This window comes from Periophthalmus magnuspinnatus, chromosome 5 (assembly GCF_009829125.3).
Source record: "Periophthalmus magnuspinnatus isolate fPerMag1 chromosome 5, fPerMag1.2.pri, whole genome shotgun sequence".
Taxonomy (NCBI): Eukaryota; Metazoa; Chordata; class Actinopteri; order Gobiiformes; family Gobiidae; genus Periophthalmus; species Periophthalmus magnuspinnatus.
The window spans coordinates 17,105,888-17,125,355 of NC_047130.1; the positions used below are offsets into that span (position 1 = coordinate 17,105,888).

A 19,468-nucleotide genomic window follows, 5' to 3' on the forward strand; every position below is an offset into this window, starting at 1 on the left:
TTGTCACCTATACCGTCTCTGGTGTTTAGTGTACTGTTTAGTGTGAGTTTTGTGGTGTGTGTGTTGGTCGTGGGCTGTTGGCGCAGATTGGCCGCCTCGCTTCTGCACGTCTACCCCAGGGCAGCTGTGGCTACAATCAGTTGTGGAAGGTAAGTAAAAGTAGTAAAGTACTGCACTTAAATATCATTTTTAGGTTTCTGTACTTCACTTAAGTACATTTTAAAGTGGATGCTTTTTACTTTTCCTTCACTACATTTGAGAGCAGTATCTGTACTTTCTACTCCACTACATTTTGAACTGGACTGAAAAGTAAAGTTATTTTTAATATTGTTTGAAACATGCTGAAAAGGCTGATGGTTTAATCATACAATTCACAAATAAAACAGCTAGAAAAAAAACTAATTGTCTGTTGAACAAATATACAAGACAAGAAGAGAGTACAGGAGAGATTCAACAGGTCACAGTAGATTGTTAGGCCAATGTGAATGTTTTATCACAAGCTGCAACAAAAATAGATATATAATTTAATGGCATTAAATTAGATAGAGATATAGAAATAGAGATAGATGAATACATACATACATAAAAATATAAATACACATATATAAACCCTGGGCTTTTTTTTTTTTACATTTTCTTGGCGTTTTTTGGGAGCACACTGGGCTATTTTCTATTTGATTTTATTTATTTATTTTTAAATAAAATAAATAAATTAAAAAAAAAATATATATATATATATATATATATATATATATATATATATATATATATATATATATATATATATTAATTTTACTTCTTTGGGAGCACACAAGGGCTTTTTTTTTTTGTGTGTTTTTTTTTTGTGTTTTTTGTTTTTTTTGGTAGACCTGGCAACGCTGGTTTTCTGGCACAGTGAAAGTGAAAGTATGAGCTGACTGAGAAACAGAGGAGCTGCTTGACTCCAGCGCACGGTGAGATCTCCTCCACCTATTTATGATCTACAGTGTTTGTTTTATGTTTTCTCTGCTCCAGTTTATGTCTAAAATCAGGACATTGTTTGGTAAAGTGCGGAAATAAGTGAATCAAGCAGATGTTTGTTAAAGCAGAGACACGGACACGTCGAGTTACGCACCTTAAAAAACACTGAAAACTCAAACTGATTAAAAACTGATGTTTATTTACAGTGATGGAAGAGGAAGCTTAATACTGTTACTTAAGTGAAAGTGCAGATACTGGAGCAAAAAATAATAATAAAATATAAAAAAAAATAAAGTAAAAGTATCACATAAAAATGTACTCGAGTAAAAGTATTAAAGTACACGTTTAAAAATGTACTTAAAGAGTAAAAAGTAAAAGTATTTCGTGCAGATTTTGAGTCTTATAAAGCTTCAAATGTGGTGATTTGGATAAAGATTTGAGTTAAATTTTGTTTAACAGAAACAACTGAATCAATCTTTTTTTCCCTGTTTTTATTTGTTTAAATTATGAATATGTTAAAAATAAACCCTCAGCCGTTTCAGCAGGTCTCAGACAATAATAAAAAATACTTTTACTTTTCAGTCCAGTTCATTAATGTAGTGGAGTAGAAAGCACAGATACTGCTCTCAAATGTACTGAAGTAAAAGTAAAAACATCCAGCTTAAAATGTACTTAAGAAAAGTAAAATTTGTACTTAAGTTTAGCACTTTAGTACTTGTACTTCGTTAGGTTCTACCCCTGACTTACTGTGTGCTGTTTATGCGTCTTTAGAGTCTGACAAAATGGAAGGCAGCTCCAGGAAGTTCAGACATGTAAGTATTTGGATCAATTCTATGACAACATTAAACTAAAGTGAAAGTAAAAAGCCAGTGTGAAGTTGTTTAGATTTAACAAACAGATACTCGCTGTGCTCTCTGAAAGACTTTTTTTGTCCATTATTTGTATTGCTTTTCTTGCCATAAGAACAAAGGTTTTGTGGTGCTTGGAGATGCCCCAAACCTCTGAGCAGGAGCGAAAATACAGGACAATTAATGAGCAATATAACATGAACGTGAAGTGGTTTATAATCTTTGTCTGTTATTAATGTTCATATCTTGATTTACAAACACAATATTGGAATAAATACGAACATTTAAGACCAAAATAATGAGTTACAGAAAGTTACAGAAAGAGGGGACACAGTTTTCTAATATAAAGTGAATTGGAGCCATAATCGATGGAGCTGGAAGCAAAGTCCATGATCACTTCCTATTTGGTTTAAACACTTCACTTATACATTTTTTCCCTCTAGGGTGGCAAAAATGAATCTTGTGTTGTACCTTTGGACCTGTATTGTTACATGATGAACGCTCACACAGACAAACTACAGCGCCTCGAGAGAGAAAATGGCGTCAGAATCACTGAACATGTGTCAGTGTCCTTCAAAGTCGACGAGGAACATGGAAACCCCCAAAAGGCGGCAGATGACTTTATGAAGCTGGTCCAGTCTTGCCTCGGTGAATTCAGTGGTTTTACTCTCAATGAAGTCGGTCCTGTAGAAGGAGGCGCTGTGAAAAACCAAAGTGCTGCTGAAGCTAAGGAGGATGAGAAAGACGATATCTGCCCCGTGTGTTTGGATGATTTCACCAAAAAGACTCAACTCAGATCCTGTAAACATGAGTTTTGTGAGGAGTGTCTGGAGCAATCGGTGAAAACACAAGGAGCCGTATGTCCAGTGTGTAAAGACGTGTTTGGTTTGGTGGAAGGAAACCAGCCCCATGGGACGATGACCTGGGTCACATGTCCCTCATCCCTCCCTGGGTACGAGGGCTGTGGCACAGTAGAGATCATCTATGACATCCCAAGTGGAACTCAGACGGTAACTTTTTTACTTTTATCATAGTAATATTATCACACTACAAAACACACAAATGCATAATTGCAAAATAGAAAAGTTTAATGCCACACTGGAACATATGGGCCAAAATAATTTCCAAAGAGACAAGCATCCATAAACTGTATAAAGAAGTGGATTAAGTGAGTGTGACGTCACCCACAGAGTCCAGCTCCAAATGAAGCTAATTGAGGCTAACAGTTATAGCGGCTAATTTGAAGCAGAATTCCATATTTGGAATACCGTCTTTGAGTATCTTAGCAACTACAGAGCCAATCAGGAGCAAGACTGTTGAAGGCAACGCCCCTTCCTGCTCACATTGGTTTAGCAACACTGTCAACACTGTCGCTAGTTTTTCAATAGAAAGTGAATTGGAGCCAGAGTTGTTGAAGCCGGAAGTGCGCCCATGAGCACTTTAGATTTGGAACGCAGTGGCTAGCAGGTTAGCTATGTCTATTTATACATACAGGCTATGCAAGCGGCTGGCCCTGCACCCGAAAAGTTACACAGTACACCGTTTAATGACTATTACAGGGAAATACTGGGAAAACAGTGAAGCCTCTGAGATTAAGTGAACCATATAAATATCATCTCCTCACAGGCTAAACACCCCAGTCCTGGACAGAGGTATACTGGGTTACACAGAACTGCGTATCTACCAAACAACAGAGAGGGTAACGAGGTTCTGCATCTGCTGAAGAGAGCCTTCGACCAAAAACTCATCTTTACTGTGGGAACGTCACGGACCACCGGAGCCAACAACATGGTCACATGGAATGACATCCACCACAAGACGAGCACACACGGGGGACCAGAGAGGTGAGAGTTGAGTCCCATAATGTTATGTTTTTACAAATAATCTCCTGAATACTGTCTGTCTTTGTCATTCCAGGTTTGGTTATCCTGATCCTTATTACCTGAGCAGAGTCAAAGAGGAGCTGAAAGCAAAAGGCATAAAGTGATCGCCACATTTATCACATGCACTACAATATATATACATGCTTGGTAGTTTTCACCAAATTAACCTATTTTTGATTTTTTTTTTATTATTATTTCTTGTTTCGAGTTTTTTTTTCTACTAAACTGTGTTTATGTTTTTTTCTTACATATTTTGGCACCTTCAGTGCAAACTAGGTAAATTTGCAGCTAAAAAAATGTTCAGATAAAAAAAAAACAAAAAAAAAAACTCCTGCCTAAATCTAAGTGTGTGCTGCCTCTGCAATTTCAAGTACTATGTAACATTCCACATGACTGCCCTGTTTACAGCTGGCTGCAGGGCCAGAGTTTGAAGTGTAGATACCTGTTCAACCAACCACACTGTTCCTCAGACCCCGCCCCTCCTCCCTCACTCTCCCCTTTAATGAGACACACAGGCCTATAAACAGAATGGAGAGACAAAAACGAGTGAACACGAGACACATAAAGCATAAATAAACAGTAAAGTAGTGTCTCAAACACAAAGTCAGACACAACAGGGACTGACACAACTGAGACACTTACAGCCTCAAGCAGGTGTGGACAATCTCCTTAAAAGGGAGGTGGCTGCAAGTGAGACGCAGGATTGACCAGGTGGGAAAACAGTCCTCCGATTCACAGCGAACGCTCACAGCCAGGATTCCATGAGAAAACGGGACAGGATTCAACCTCACAAATATAACAGACAAATACTACAAGGGGAAAGAGTCGAAGGCTTGGGCCTGTAACAAAGATATCAAACTGAATCATGAGGGGCAAAATATTACACATTTTGACTAATGCAAATCATTATCACAACAAATATGTTTCAGCTTCACAATTTTATCATAATATTAAAAAAAGCAATATATATATTTTTTTATTATGTTTTGTTTACTATGGATCATATTGGGACAAGGGAGTACACAGACATAAATAATAAACATTTCTTTGCACTGAATTGTGGGCCATAACAGTTTCAGGTCACTTTCAGGTCACATGTTTGTAGGTCACTTTGCTGCTAAATTATATCTAATTATTACCATGGGTGTAGAGTAGTTCAGTGGATGAGATGTTTTTATATATTATACTGGAATGAGATGAGAAATGAGAAATATATATGAAAAACTCAGCCATGATCAGATTGTGATTGTGCAGCAGAAGCTCTTTTCTGAGGGGAATTTAACAAAATAAAAGTGAATTGCATACTCATTTTGAGACTGTGGTTATTTTTTATGTTAATCAAATACTTTACCTGGGTCCTGCTGTTTAGTGTAGCCCACTCTGTGATATAAGGAAGTGAGCCACTGCCCAACTACACTCTTTAATATGGTGGGACAAAAGCAGAGAGAGGACACGCGCCACACAGACTCAGAACTAACCACTCTGCTACTGTCCACCTGCTCTACTGTCAAACTCAGTGAGGAACAAAACAAGAATATTTTTATTAGCAAAGTACTTTACTTTTACAGTGGATATTTTTTACTTTTACTTCACTACATTTAAGAGCAGTATCTGTACTTTCTACTCCACTACATTTTTGAACAGGACTGAAGAGTAAAAAGTACTTTTCATATGACTGGAGGGGTTATTTTTTACCATGTTTGTGAAAACATCCTGACTAAAGTTTTCCAGTTCAAGCTTCGGCTTTGAGCAAAACAAAAATAAATACCCAAAATTCATAAGGAAAACTAAGAAATTGATTTGCATTATTGATCAAAATATACTAAAAAAATCAATATTACTACATTTACATTAACAAATAAACACTTTTTAAAATTATATGTGAAGTACATTTTTAAACAGGTACTTTAATATTTTTACTTTTTTTTTCATGTGATCCTTTAGTTTTACTTGAGTAACGTTTTGTCTCAATATCTGTATTTTACTTAAGTAACAAAACTGAGTACTTCATCCACCACTGGGTTTTAGTTTAAAATTATTAGCAAGAATAAAAAACAAACCGGACTAATCTGTGATATTTTTGTCTATAATTACATCAACAGAATTATTACACAAGAGGGAATTATTTATTACACACATTTAAAAGTAGAAAATAATAAATAATAATTAGATTTATTTACAATTTTTTTTTTTTTTTTTTTTTAAAGGGTCCGTGACGTAGCAGGTTACGTAAACGTCATGACGCAGCACAGTTTCAGTTTCGTGTCTGCGGAAAAGGAGCTGCGTGTCTCGAGCGTAAGGTGAGCTCAAAATAAACACGCAAATCCACAATATTCTGACATAAAGTGTTTTCCCGGGACATTTTAAAGTCATGACAAGTGTTTCTTAAAGTTAAAAGTGCAAATAACGCGCATCTCGTAGCTGTTTGTTAAGGCTGTGTTTGGACAGGTCTAAATGTGAAGAGACGTCGAGTTTAAGATAAAGATTAAAACGTGTAAAAAGTGTTAATTTGTGTCGTTTTTGTCTCTTAAGTTGGACGAAATGGCGAGCAACGAGGAAGAACCTATGGACTGTGTGAGTATTTGGATCTGTGCTAAAATGATTAGCCTGCAAGTTAAAGTGAAAGTAAAAGGTAATGTAGATATTACTCGTTATAGAAGTACTTAGATCTGTTACTGAAGTAAAATACCATAAAGTAAAATTATCACATGAAAAAAATCTACTTAACTAAAAGTATTAAAGTACCAGTAGTAAGCACAAGTAGTAAAAGTATTTTGTGCAGATTTGGAGGTCTAATAAAGCTTCAACTTTAGTGATTTTGATAAAGATTTGATCTAAAAAATAAACCCTCAGCCTTTTCAGCAGGTCTCAGACAGTAATAAAAAATTGTTTTACTTTTCAGTCCTGTACAAAAATGTAATTTAGTACAAAGTACAGATACTGCTCTTAAATGTAATGTAAAAAGTATGTAAATGTACTTAAGTAAAGTACAGATACCTAAAATTTGTACTTAAATATAGTACTTTACTACTTTGTTACATTCCACCACTGATGTCGTGTACACATTTCCTCAAACCTATCTGAAAGAGCTGTATTCTTGTTTTTTTAGGACACTCAGGACAAAGGGCCGCTGGCGAAACAGAGTGACTTTTCAGCTGTAAGTGTCAACGAATAGAGACAAACTCTATTACAAACTCATAATTAATTAAATATTTATGTCTACTATCATTTTTTTATGTTTCATCTAATATTAATCACTCAAGTTAAGGGCTGTACTCACATGGACGTGAATATTCATGGATTTTATGAGGGTGTAAAATTAAGTTTACACTAGAGCTGATTAAAATGTTAACTCTCAAATTTTTTCTAATCCTGGTTTGATCCCAGTTAAGTCATGACTTTGATTTGGTTCTGTTTTAGTTCAGTTTTAGTCTTGGTAGTGATGTCACGATACTAACATTTACAACTTGATTTCTATACTAAGAAATAGACTGATTAAAACTGATACTGATTCTGATATCACAATAATAAAAAGCACTCATAGAATGTAATTTTCAGCATGTGGCCTTATATCTGTGTAATCCCTCAGTGTCCAGTAGGTTCATAGTGGTCCATGGTGTAAACTAGTCTATGTGTCTTATACTTGTGAAAGATACAGCTCAACATCATTATAAACATATTCAGGAAAGGTTCATTTATGTTTTGTGAATATTTCTTTTTTAGTATTGAACCCTGCTCAAATGAGTACCTAGTTTTGATACTAGTTTTAGTATCAAGTAGTAGTATCTGATTTTCGATACTTTTGACGACCCTAAGTCTTAGTCCAGGTTTAGTTTCAGCTTTAATCCCAGTTTTGTCCTAATATTGGTGTTATATATGTGGAAGTGTGAACGCAGAGATGCGGTGAAGAGCTTGGGGTAGAGTCGCTGCTCCTCCACATCTGAAGAAGCTAGTTTAGCTTTACTTTCTTCAGCCCAGGTGAGACTGGAGCTCAAGAAGATCAGACCCAGGAAGGTAGCAGGACCAGAGTATATTTTTTTTAATTATTTTAAACTATTTATCTATTATCTTGTTTTATTGCATGTACCATTTTCCTTCTGTTCTTTAACTGTGCAGTGCAATACTGGAATTTCCCCACTGTGGGACTAATAAAGGCATATCTTATCTTATCTTTAGCTGACAGATCTCGGGATTTGTTTCAGGCTGTTCACATTGGATTTATGAATGACAGGCCTGTGTATTATTAATCCATTATTGACAAAATGCAGAGAAATATGATTTGTGGCAGAGTGATAAGTGAACTGAACGTGTTAAACATAATTGTATTTTTTATGCTTGTTATAGAAGAAAGATGTGGCTGAACTCAAAGTGTCACTGTCGACGGCTGAAGAATTTGAACCAAAAAAATTTAAGTCGATAATAACCAAGACTCTGCAGAGCTGGGCTGCCAAGAATAGCATTAGGGGAGAGTTTACAGCCACTGAGATCTCTGAGGACGGGAAGACAGCTGTGATAAAGATTGTGCCTGCTGAAGGTAAAGTACAGTTGAGAGACATGACCAAAAATGTATCACCTGTTTCAATAGTTTTTTATTAAAACAGATATGAACCTCATCTTGTGTCGCTCTATAGCAGTGGTTCTTAGCCTGGGTTCGATCGAACCCTAGGGGTTCGGTGAGTCAGTCTCAGGGGTTCGGCGGAGGTCAAAACACGCACCCAACTAATATGATTAGCGGACTGTGAGCGTCTCCAGATGTTGGCCCAATTCAACAAATGTACCCTTTGACGTGTCTATCGAAGTACCTGCCCAACTTAAATGAGCCGTTTGAACACTGCTCCCAGCTCACAGTCCTGCGTAAAGACACAGCCCTGATTTTCAGACGCTGTGCGCAGGAACAGGAGGATCAGGAGGACGTAACTTTCGCCCGTCCCTCATGACGCGCTAAGAAGCTTGTCTGTAGATGTATAATGAAAATCCTGATAGGAAATCGCCACAGACATCTATTTGATGTAGTAATAAGTTTATTATATCTGTGATAGATCTGCTCTTGTCTCCGCAATGACGTATCACGTATAACACATCAGACACGTCGCCCAAAAGTAGAGCCACAAGCGAGTGAAGATGAGCCAAAACAAAAGTCTTTGGAGAGCTTTTTAACAAAGGGGAAAAGGCCAACTGAAGAGCCAGAAGAGGAGACTACGACCTCCAAGAAAAAGGAAGTTAAATTTAAGAGACAATACCAGGAGTCCTACTTAAAATATGGGTTTGTCGCTACAGGTGATTCTCACGCGCAGAGTCCGCTCTGTGTAATAAAAGCCAACGAGGCAATGAAACCTTCAAAACTACTTTGGCACATGGAGAATAAGCACCTGGGATTAAAAGATAAGATTTAGAGTTTTTTGAAAGAAACTGCAGAGCAGACTAGACATAATCACACTGCGGGTGTTATTGTCTCTCATCACTCCTCGATGGGACCACCTCATCCCAAAGACACAAGTGCAGGGCTCCCTCTGATGCAGCGGTTTGGTGAGTTGTATTTTTTATGCACTTAACTTATTTTTGCCATATTTATCTGCCATGTGTAGAAGGCTTGTCCCTGAAAATAAAACCTAAATTTTTCTGTTACATTATTATTATAATTACATAGAATGTTATCTTCATTTTAGATGTCAAAAAGTATTTGCGTGTTTTTTGCGGCTCCCAGTGTTTTGTTTTCCGTGGAAACTGGGTCCAAATGGCTCTTTGCGTGTTAAAAGTTGCCGACCCTGTAGCGTGATGGAAATTAGGTGATGGTTGTGTGTTAAAATGTTAAAAATAATAAATAGCATAAATACAATAAGTTCATTATTGAATACATAAGGTTAAAAATTTAAATAATTTCAGTGTGGTAGAATTAAAAAAGGTCATGTCTTTGTAAAAAGGTATGTATGTAATTTGTTGTGAGTTCATGCATTTTATTGGTTTTATTCTTTGAACACAGTGATGTTAATACAGGGTTCATTTTGTGCACCAGTAAAACATCCATATGTCTTGAATTTGAAAATATATATATATATATATATATATATATATATATATATATATATATATATATATATATATATATATATATAATTATTTTTTTTTCAATAAACAAGGGTTCGGTGAATGTGCATATGAAACCGGTGGGGTTCAGTACCTCCAACAAGGTTAAGAACCACTGCTCTATAGGTATAATCTACGACACTCTTGGATCATTATATTATAATTAGCACATTTTAAATTACAATATAAAAACAAATCCACTGACTTCCATGTTAAAAAACTGCGGTGCCCAATGGGAGCTGATGTCGCCGTAAATGTCATCACAACAAAGCACCGCATGCTGTCAGCGCCCCCTATGGACAGCTGCACATCACACTAGCAAGCAGCGCATTTTTTCATTTGCACCAAAATGACTACGCGATGCTGCTGAATCCTACGAGTATCACCAATTAAGAAAATAAACCTGGCGAAGGAAGTGCGTACGTCACAGTGGGTGTGTACGTCACAGTGGGTGAGTACGTCACAGTGGGCGTGTACGACACAGTGGGCGTGTACGACACAGTGGGCGTGTACGACACAGTGGGCGTGTACGACACAGTGGGCGAGTACGTCACAGTGCTTGTGTACCTAACAGTGGGTGTGTACCTAACAGTGGGTGTGTACCTAACAGTGGGTGTGTACCTAACAGTGGGTGTGTACCTAACAGTGTGTGTGTACCTAACAGTGGACGTGTACCGGTGGAAGTGAAAACAGGTGGTGAAAACACACAATTCAAACCCACAGAGCTTTCACTGGTCGACAGATTCGACAAAGCCTAGTTCCACTTTCCATAGACTTAAATGGCTCCAAACACGAGCTGGCCTCAAATTCCTGTGAATATTCAATCATTTCATCAGATGTCATAAATTAAGATGCAAATTATGTTTTCAATGAGTTTTGAAGAAAATTGAATTAAAAAGCTTTGTGAGGAAAGGCCACCATCTTGCTATATGTAAACACTGGGTTTTTGCAGAGGTTTTAGGCCTTAAAATTATGAAAAAAAAGGATAAATCCAAAATCAAGTAAATATTAATGTAAATGATGAATGGTGAGATGTATATTTCATAGAATTGTCAGTCTGGGGTTTGAAAGAAGTTTGTCTGAAAGGCTAAACACAAACATAAGCAGGATTCACTGAATCCCATTGAAATGAATGGGGAAAATGACTGGGCTCATTGGAGCTTCAACAAAAATCTAACATTTTTCCAAAACAGCACCTGCACTAAATTTAGACCTCTCCCGCATTCCTGCTCACTTCTTATGTGAAACGTGGAGACTAGCAGGTTAGCTAAGTCCATCTATATAAACAGTCTATGGTTTGGCTGGAGGTTTGTCACTATGACTCCTCTGGATTCAAACAGAAGGTAGAAGGGACTGACTGCTCAGGGTCAAGTTAAGTAGATTTTGAATAACTTGTTTTTTTTGTTTGTTTTAAAAGCCCTTCAAGAGCTGCTGAACATCAGTGGAAAAGAGCTGAATACCAAAGAAAAAAAGACATTTTCAATAACTCCAATTAAAGCAGAAGAACAAAGTCAGGAGGACAAGAAATCTTCAGGGGAATATTCCTCTCTCAAACTGCAAAAGGCGCACAATGTAGGTGCAGATCAAATCCATTTGGAAAACAAAATAATAATACAAATTTTTAAAAACTTTTTCCCCCCACAGGGTTCAGTGGATTTGGGTAATAAAGATTCTCCTGCCAATGACGACAGTGAAAAAACTCTCGTAGCTTTGGGCCCATATTGGTACATGAAGAACATTCACAGAGACGACATAGAGCGCATCGAGAAACAAAATGGTGTCAGAATCACCGAAAACGTGGCAGTCTCCATCAACGCCGAAAAACATGGCGCAGATCCCAAAAAGGCATCAGATGAGTTTACTGAGCTTGTTCAGTCTTGCCTCAATATCTCCAATGGTTTATCAATCCCTCTCAAAGATATAGGCCCCCAAGAGTGGAGGGATACACTGAAATTCCTCCAAGCAACAGAGCACAAATGTCAGATCACGATTTCGGCTGACCAAATTACTATTTTTGGACCGCAGCAATATCAAACCGCCATCTTGAAGTCCCTTAAACGCACCAAAATTAGCACAAATTTAACTGATGAAGAAAGAAAGGATGACTACAGTATAACTCAGGGCGCTACGTCTTCCAGCCGTTACAACGAAGACCACAGAAATGCAAATCGAAATCGAATTAAAATAACTTCAAGCATTAAAGATTCGTTTGTCACGGATGGGTTGCAAGTTGAAGAATATTACTGGAAACTACTTCAAGACCAGTACAGAAAAGAATTAGATCGTATTAAGGACAAGTTTAATGTTTGTGTTAAAGATGCTGACACCACCCCAGGCCAAAAAGTCATCAAAGTTTTTTACAATACAATGGAAGGAAACATGCAAATGGAAAGCCACGCCATTAGAGCACTGCTGCGACTCTACCAGAAGGTGGCGACATCCCAATTCTTGAAAAACAATGGGACGTTTCATGATGATCAAAGTGATGATGAAAAAGATCTGTACAGTTCCCCTGATGAACCAAAAGGAGCTGCTGGCAAAACCTACGTACCAAAAGAGAAAAGTAATACCAATGGATGGACAGAAGGGGGCGCTGCGAAAAACCAAAGTGCTGCTGAAGCTAAGAAGGATGAGAAAGACGATATCTGCCCCGTGTGCCTGGATAATTTCACCAAAAAGACCCAACTCAGATGTAAACATGAGTTTTGTGAGGAGTGTCTGGAGCAATCGGTGAAAACCCAAGGATCCATTTGTCCAGTGTGTAAAGACGTGTTTGGTTTGGTGGAAGGAGACCAGCCCCCGGGGAAGATGACGTCACGTAAACGTTACACACCCCTCCCTGGATACGAGGGCTGGGACTCAATAGAGATCATCTATGACATCCCAGATGGAATTCAGACGGTAACTTACTTTTATGTGTCTATTTATGTTTGCAAATAGTAAATCATTTTCTAAAAAATAAATAAATATGCAGGGATTATGGGTAATAAGTCCTTAAATATTCACATTAGACTTGAATTCGAAACCAGAAAAATAAGGTCACATTTTGAGAGTAAAGTTGAATATTTATATCTTATCTATCGCTAGCTTAGTGCTAGCCGAACAGCATTTTGCACAGCTGATTGCACAGCTTGCTAGGAGCAGCGCATGATTTTACAACAACCATGAATTAATCTGAATAACAAAAACCTCCTGGGACCTGGCGTCTACATATGTGGACAATACATTCTGGGTTGTCTAGGCCACAATATATTTTTTTTCTTGACAAGGTCCTGGTGTCCACATAAGAGGACATTATACTGCCTTGGTTTAATAATTATGATATCGTTAATCGCGATTATTTTAGTCACAATAATTGAGTCTAAATTTTAATATCGTCCCATCCTTACTTAGCACTGAGCCCCTGTTTGACTGAGGTCAGCATAAATCTGTACAACAGCTAAAGAACGATACTTCATCCCGGCAGGTAAATTCAAGTGTTTTCCAGATTTACACAGGACATTGTATTTTTAACTTTGTCTTGTACAGTGTCCTTGAGTGTCCTGAAAGGCACTTTCAAATAAAATGTATTATTACACTGGTCAACACTAAATTTATTGTCTAAGATTTTTTAGCTGATTTAGGATCATTTTGATGTGCTGAATCCAAAAATCACATTGGTTTTGCTCAATCAGGTCAGCTTTCTGAACTAAGCTACATATTTGTTTTTTGACGATTTTGTTTACATGTATGAGTATATAGTTCTACCTGTTTGCATGTTTTTTCCTCAGTCCGGCTCCGTTTTTCAGCCTGTTCCAGCCCTTCTTTTGTTCCCTCCCTGGTTTCCCTGCAGCTGCCTCTCGTTTTGTTAATCAGCCCAGGGTAGCCTATATATACTGCTTCTGTTTAGTTAGTTTTTGCTAGATGGTTGACCAGTCAAGAGCAACGTTGATGCTCATCTGAAATACTCTGTTGTTTGCATTTCTGCAATTCTGATCTTGCATTTGTCTCTGTTTGAGTGACCTGTTCCTGAGTTTATTTTCCCCATCCTGTTTCCCTTATTGAATCCCCTGTGTGGAAGAGATTTTCGTTGATATTAAATAAGACATTCCTCAGTTGTTTATTCCCTGATTTACCATATTCTGAATTACCTACATAAAGGACACTTTCTGTTGTAGTTTATAGGACATTATATTACAAGTGAATGAAATGGCTTCGACTAGAAGATCTTGCAAAAATAAGCCTGACATATTCTGCTACATCTGCGGTGAATACACCAATGTTCCTAACAGGAATCAAGTCACAAGTTTCATAAAGTGTGCTTACCATGCTTATTTTGTTATTAAATTTGGTGACCAAGATAAAGCTTGGGCGCCACACATGGTATGCAAGTCATGCACCGAGTGTCTGCGTCAGTGGACTAAAGGCAAGAAGAGTTGCCTGAAATTTGAAATTCCCATGGTTTGGAGAGAGCCGACAAGCCTGACTGCTACTTCTGGGATATTGATGTGACTGGGATCAACAGAAAGAACCGAAGCAGCCTCAAGTATCCTGATCTTGAATCAGCACGTCGTCCTGTAGCTCACTGTGATGAAATTCCAGTACCTGTCTTTGAAGAAGTTCCTGACATCAGTGACAAAGGTTCCTCCAGTGTTCCAGAAGATGAAGAACAAGAAGAAGTGTTTTTTAATGATGATGCCCCACATCCTTTTTCCTAAAAGGAGCTAAATGATCTAGTTCGCGATCTCAGCTTATCAAAGTCCTCTGCTGAGCTATTGGCATCCAGATTGAAGGAAAAGAACCTCCTCTCTGACAGTGTTCGCATAACCTTTTACCGCAATAGACATAAAGAGTTCCTCCGTTTTTTCTTTGAAGAGAAGGACTTGGTGTACTGTACAGATATTGCTCAGCTTCTGCATAAGCTTGGAGTGCCACAGTATGAACCCAAAGATTGGAGACTGTTCATTGACAGCAGCAAGCGATCGCTGAAATGTGTTCTGCTTCACAATGGCAACCAGTTTGCCACTGTACCCCTTGCTCACTCGACTACAATGAAGGAGAAGTATGAAGTGGTGAAGTATGATCATAACAAATGTGAATTTGTTATGATCAGCATGAGTGGCTTATTTGTGTTGACCTGAAGATGGTGAATTTTTTGTTGGGACAACAGTCTGGCTTCACCAAGTACCCATGCTTTCTTTGCATGTGGGATAGTAGAGACACTGCTCAGCATTATACAAAGCAGGACTGGCCTGTGCAGGAGGAATTGGTGCCTTGCAGAGCAAGGAACATCATCAACCATCCTCTGGTAGACAGAGACAGGATACTCTTTCCACCACTGCACATCAAGCTCGGCTTGATTAAACAGTTCACCAAAGCTCTAGACAAGGATGGTGGCAGCTTCACTTACTTGTGCCATGCTTTTCCAGGATTAACCATAGAGAAGTTGAAAGCTGGCATCTTTGATGGTCCTCAAATCCGTCAGCTCATCAGAGATTCTGAGTTTGAAAACTCAATGAACGAAGTGGAACTGCAAGCATGGAAGGCTTTTGTTCTGGTCGTGAAGAACTTTCTTGGCAACAACAAGGCCAGGAACTATGCAGAACTTGTCACCAATATGCTGACTGCTTTCAGAAACCTTGGATGCAACATGAGTATCAAAATGCATTACTTATTCTCACATATGGATTGGTTTCCTGAGAATCTGGGATTACTGAGTGATGAGCAGGGGGAGAGATTCCATCAGGACATAAAAGAGATGGAGACCACGTATCAGGGACGCTGGGATGCAGTCACGATGGCTGATTACTGTTGGACTCTGAAGAGAGACATCCCTGCTGCTGAGCATTCAAGGGGTTCAAAGAAACGGAAGTTCATGTCCTGAATTTTGCACAATGATAAAGTAACTTTCAAATTTACATGTACTTACCTTTATCAATTAACATAACGTAACATTTAATTAATACATTCTGTTAGAAAACTATTTTTTTATCTCCTAAAACATTTTTGGATGACAAATATTAAAGAAAATCAACTGATAATGTCACAAAATTGTAATCAATTTAGTCAGAAGATTGGATTTTTCTAAATCAAATTAGCATTAAAAACTTGACCTGATTGCAAAAAATGGATATCATTTTTGGATTCTGCAGTGCAAAATGGTCCTAATTCAGTTGAAAAAACACAGACAACTTTCAAAAATGTTTTTTTTTGTAACCCAGTGTTATTATTATTATTACATAATTATTAAAAATTTGACAGGGGGCCGTGTTTCTAACCTCCATGTTAGGTCCCTCTGCTGTTCTGTGTAGCCACAGTCTTATGTAGAGGACATTCACTGGAGATGATGCCTGCATCCTGTGCCAAAGCATCCCAGCAGATTTAGACAATACATTACAAAAGTGTTCAGATTCATTCATACACCCATTAATCTCTTAAACTCTTCTCAGGATAAACACCCCAGTCCTGGACAGACGTATACTGGTTTATGCAGAAGTGCGTATCTACCAGACAACAGAGAGGGTAATGAGGTTCTGCATCTGCTGAAGAGAGCCTTCGACCAAAAACTCATCTTTACTGTGGGAACGTCACGGACCACCGGAGCCAACAACATGGTCACATGGAATGACATCCACCACAAGACGAGCACACACGGGGGACCAGAGAGGTGAGGGAAATGTTCAGTCTTAAAACATGACATGATTAAAAACACAATATCTGTCTTTGTCATTCCAGGTTTGGTTATCCTGATCCTAACTACCTGAGCAGAGTCAAAGAGGAGCTGAAGGCAAAAGGCATAAAGTGATCGCCACATTTATCAGAAACACTTCAATATTATCTTAAAGGTGCTGTACCTGATTTTTACTGTTTTAAAAGCATGAAAAAACAGAGCTAGTTCATTTTAAACTGTTTGCAGTGGTCCAGAGTTATTCCTCATTTAGCTTATGCATTCAGAGCATGCTAATTATTCACCAAGATGAGTTTATAAGCACTTTTCAAAACTTTCAGAGACCAGTTTTGCTGTCACTGTAATGCTAACAATAACTAGCATGCAGACGACACACAGCAGTTTGACGTATGAAGAGCTGTTTTTATAATATATGTCATAGACTGTATGTATAAATGGATGGGTGCAGTTCAGGCTCCATCAACTCTGGCTCCAATTCACTCTCTATTTAAAATCTGTGTCCCCTATCTCTGTAACTGCTGCTGTCAGACTCAACATTTTGGTCTTAAAACGTTCATATTAACCCACTCTTTTTATTTTGTGTCCGTGATTCAAGATATGAACATTAATAACAGACAAATCAGTCCATTCCTTCAAACAGTCTGATACGTTTGTGCTGGGGTAAGAAACATTTTGGGGATACCATGGGGAAAAATCAGGTACAGTACAGCCACTTTAATATAATTGACAAGATTTGATGTAATTTTGTGTCTAAAAACTACGAATCAGTCTATGTTTATTTTAAGTACATTATAGTTTGTAAATGCAGAATTATTGTTTAAATATTTTGACTATAGTGTTGCCTAAAGCTTGTTCCTGTTCATGGGTTGTTGTTTTTTTTCAAGCTACGGCGCCGTCCTCTGTGGTCATAGCGATTAAGCAATTCAAATCAAAATGTTCTATCCTTTGATTGGAGAAAGATGCTCTATGGGTCGTTTGAATCAGGAAGACTTTGTTTGTCTGAAACCCATGAATAGAAACGTGCCAAGTTTAACAACATACTTGGTGGGTTTTAGATTACATCACAGTTTATATATAAATCTGTAACATTTAATGGATCTGAGAGAATGTCACAGTTTAACGTGTCCAAGAGCTCAGAGACATATAAAATCATAAAGGTTAAGGTTTACGTAATCGCTGTAAGAGTATTTTTTAAATGTTGGTAGTCTAGTGCTACTACCAGATTATAATTTTTGTTGTTTTTATTGCACTAAATAACATAACAAAAAACATGTGTCCTTACTGTGAGCGGGCTTGCGTCTCCACAAACCTGACTCCTCCTGCTTGTTTCCATGGAAATTTTGTTTTTCTGTAGTGTTGTTAAGTTATAATGTCACTTCCGGGTCCAACCAGAAATTTCACAGCTTTTTTTTTCCAATTTTTTTGTTTTTATTCATCAAATCCGAGACAATTCCTTTTCAAAACTGTACCAAATATGTAAATAATGTTGCAATAATCTTATCGTAACACAGGATTACCAATGTATAAGTCTCACAAACCGGTCCTTATTTACCCTGAACAGTCGCAGTTTTGAGCCATTTGTCCCATGTCCCAGTGGATTTATCCAAAACCATATAGCTTGTCTTAGTTTTACACAAGAAATGTCCCAGATGTCCTATATTTTTGACCCATTTGATCCTCGCCAAAAGTAAAAATGGTAATATATCATTAAATCTTCAAATACAGAAAACAGAGCTTCAAAATCTCCCCTAGTTACAGTAACAGAAGTCGCTCATGTTTCATACTGATGTTAAATTTGACTAAAGTTATAACCTGATTCATAGATGAGCTGAGAATGGGCAGAGATTTTAGTTTTTTGTTTTTCTTTCAGGGGTTCAGAAAAGAGGGAGCCACTGTCTGTGTGAATGGTCATGTATGTTAGCTTAATAATGTTCTTAATAACATGGTCTTTTCACAAGTTTATTATTACCAACCACTTCAACCCGGTGTGTCCCAGTTTTTATTGTCTGTGTAATTCCGCAGTTGTCCAGGTCTGATCCCTTGTAAAAGCTAAAAATGAAATCTGTCAACTGGACAAAAAATGGTAGCAGTGAAGACGTTTGGCTGCTCATCCAAGAGGCTTCTCCAGTTCTGGTCAGATTATTGCTGGACAGTGCCTTATATCTGTCTGAAGGGAGGAGCTAACTACACTGAAACTGGAAACAGCTTTTGTTTAGTTTCTGTTTGAAGGCTAGGTCTATTAAGTGTGCATTGTGCCTGAGACATTCTTAGCTATTAATACAACTCTTAATGAGTGCTTTTTTTTTACACCTAGTGGCATCCTGGCTAGCTTTTGTTTCCTTTGTTTGCTTTGGGTCTGAGGATGGAGTTATAGATGGGGGATAGATGATGTCTAAGGCCCCCATTTCTGTTCAAATAATGCATTTTCTTTCCGAACAAAAACGGCTTCTTTAACTCCCCTCTCAAACCATTTCTTTGGCTAAGATCTGTACCTCACTATCTTCAAAGGAGTGGTCAGTGGGATGTAGATGTACAGCAGACTGGGGTCCTGAGGAACTCTTGCAACACGCAGATGAGATTTTGCTTTTGGCTTTGTTGTTTTTAATGTCAAAATCTAGTCTGTTCTTACCTCAGCCTCTCTGGTAAACTCCCTGTCAGTTATAACCATAGATCCATGGCTTTGACCTTCTAAACGACTGCAATCTTGAGTTGCGTCATCGCTAAAAAAATGGGCTCATTGTTTTGAATCAGCTGATGTACCCAGAAGTGACATCACACTTAACTCTATAACCTCTCACAGTAAGACTTAAAATGTATCTGTGTTCATGGAGAATGTTCCGTAGTATGGTTTTAACTTTCTGTTTCTGTGGAATTATGAAGGTGACGTCATTGGCCACCTCATGAAGGTTACATACCATAACTTTGAAAGAGATCACGATAATTACATCATATACTTATGGAGAAAATCACTTGTATTTATGGAAAATCTTGCATTGTCTTTAAATAAATGAATACAAATCAACTGG

The 19,468-nt window shown here is 37.8% G+C and overlaps 2 protein-coding genes across 2 annotated transcripts; both read left to right on the forward strand.

Annotated features, from left to right (window-relative positions):
* The first annotated feature begins 896 nt into the window (after positions 1-896).
* LOC117371691 (E3 ubiquitin-protein ligase DTX3L-like) lies at positions 897-4,999 on the forward strand. Its single transcript, XM_033967392.2, has 5 exons — positions 897-953; positions 1,732-1,772; positions 2,252-2,818; positions 3,435-3,652; positions 3,726-4,999. Exons 2-5 carry the CDS (start codon positions 1,743-1,745, stop codon positions 3,793-3,795), a joined length of 885 nt encoding a protein of 294 aa, XP_033823283.1. The 5' UTR covers positions 897-953; positions 1,732-1,742; the 3' UTR covers positions 3,796-4,999.
* Positions 5,000-5,945: 946 nt separating this feature from the next.
* On the forward strand, positions 5,946-19,463 carry LOC117371684 (E3 ubiquitin-protein ligase DTX3L-like). Its single transcript, XM_033967385.2, has 8 exons — positions 5,946-5,991; positions 6,224-6,265; positions 6,801-6,848; positions 8,036-8,225; positions 11,193-11,347; positions 11,420-12,676; positions 16,204-16,421; positions 16,490-19,463. Exons 2-8 carry the CDS (start codon positions 6,233-6,235, stop codon positions 16,557-16,559), a joined length of 1,971 nt encoding a protein of 656 aa, XP_033823276.1. The 5' UTR covers positions 5,946-5,991; positions 6,224-6,232; the 3' UTR covers positions 16,560-19,463.
* The last annotated feature ends 5 nt before the right edge of the window (positions 19,464-19,468 follow it).

Excerpts from the sequence above, each read along its gene's own strand:
- LOC117371684 (XM_033967385.2), top strand. The coding sequence starts at position 6,233 with ATGGCGAGCAACGAGGAAGAACCTATGGACTGT. Across the intron at positions 6,266-6,800 it reads AGGAAGAACCTATGGACTGT|GACACTCAGGACAAAGGGCC; the intron begins GTGAGTATTTGG and ends TTGTTTTTTTAG. Across the intron at positions 8,226-11,192 it reads AAAGATTGTGCCTGCTGAAG|CCCTTCAAGAGCTGCTGAAC; the intron begins GTAAAGTACAGT and ends TTGTTTTAAAAG.
- LOC117371691 (XM_033967392.2), top strand. The coding sequence starts at position 1,743 with ATGGAAGGCAGCTCCAGGAAGTTCAGACAT. Across the intron at positions 2,819-3,434 it reads TCCCAAGTGGAACTCAGACG|GCTAAACACCCCAGTCCTGG; the intron begins GTAACTTTTTTA and ends ATCTCCTCACAG. Across the intron at positions 3,653-3,725 it reads ACACACGGGGGACCAGAGAG|GTTTGGTTATCCTGATCCTT; the intron begins GTGAGAGTTGAG and ends TTGTCATTCCAG.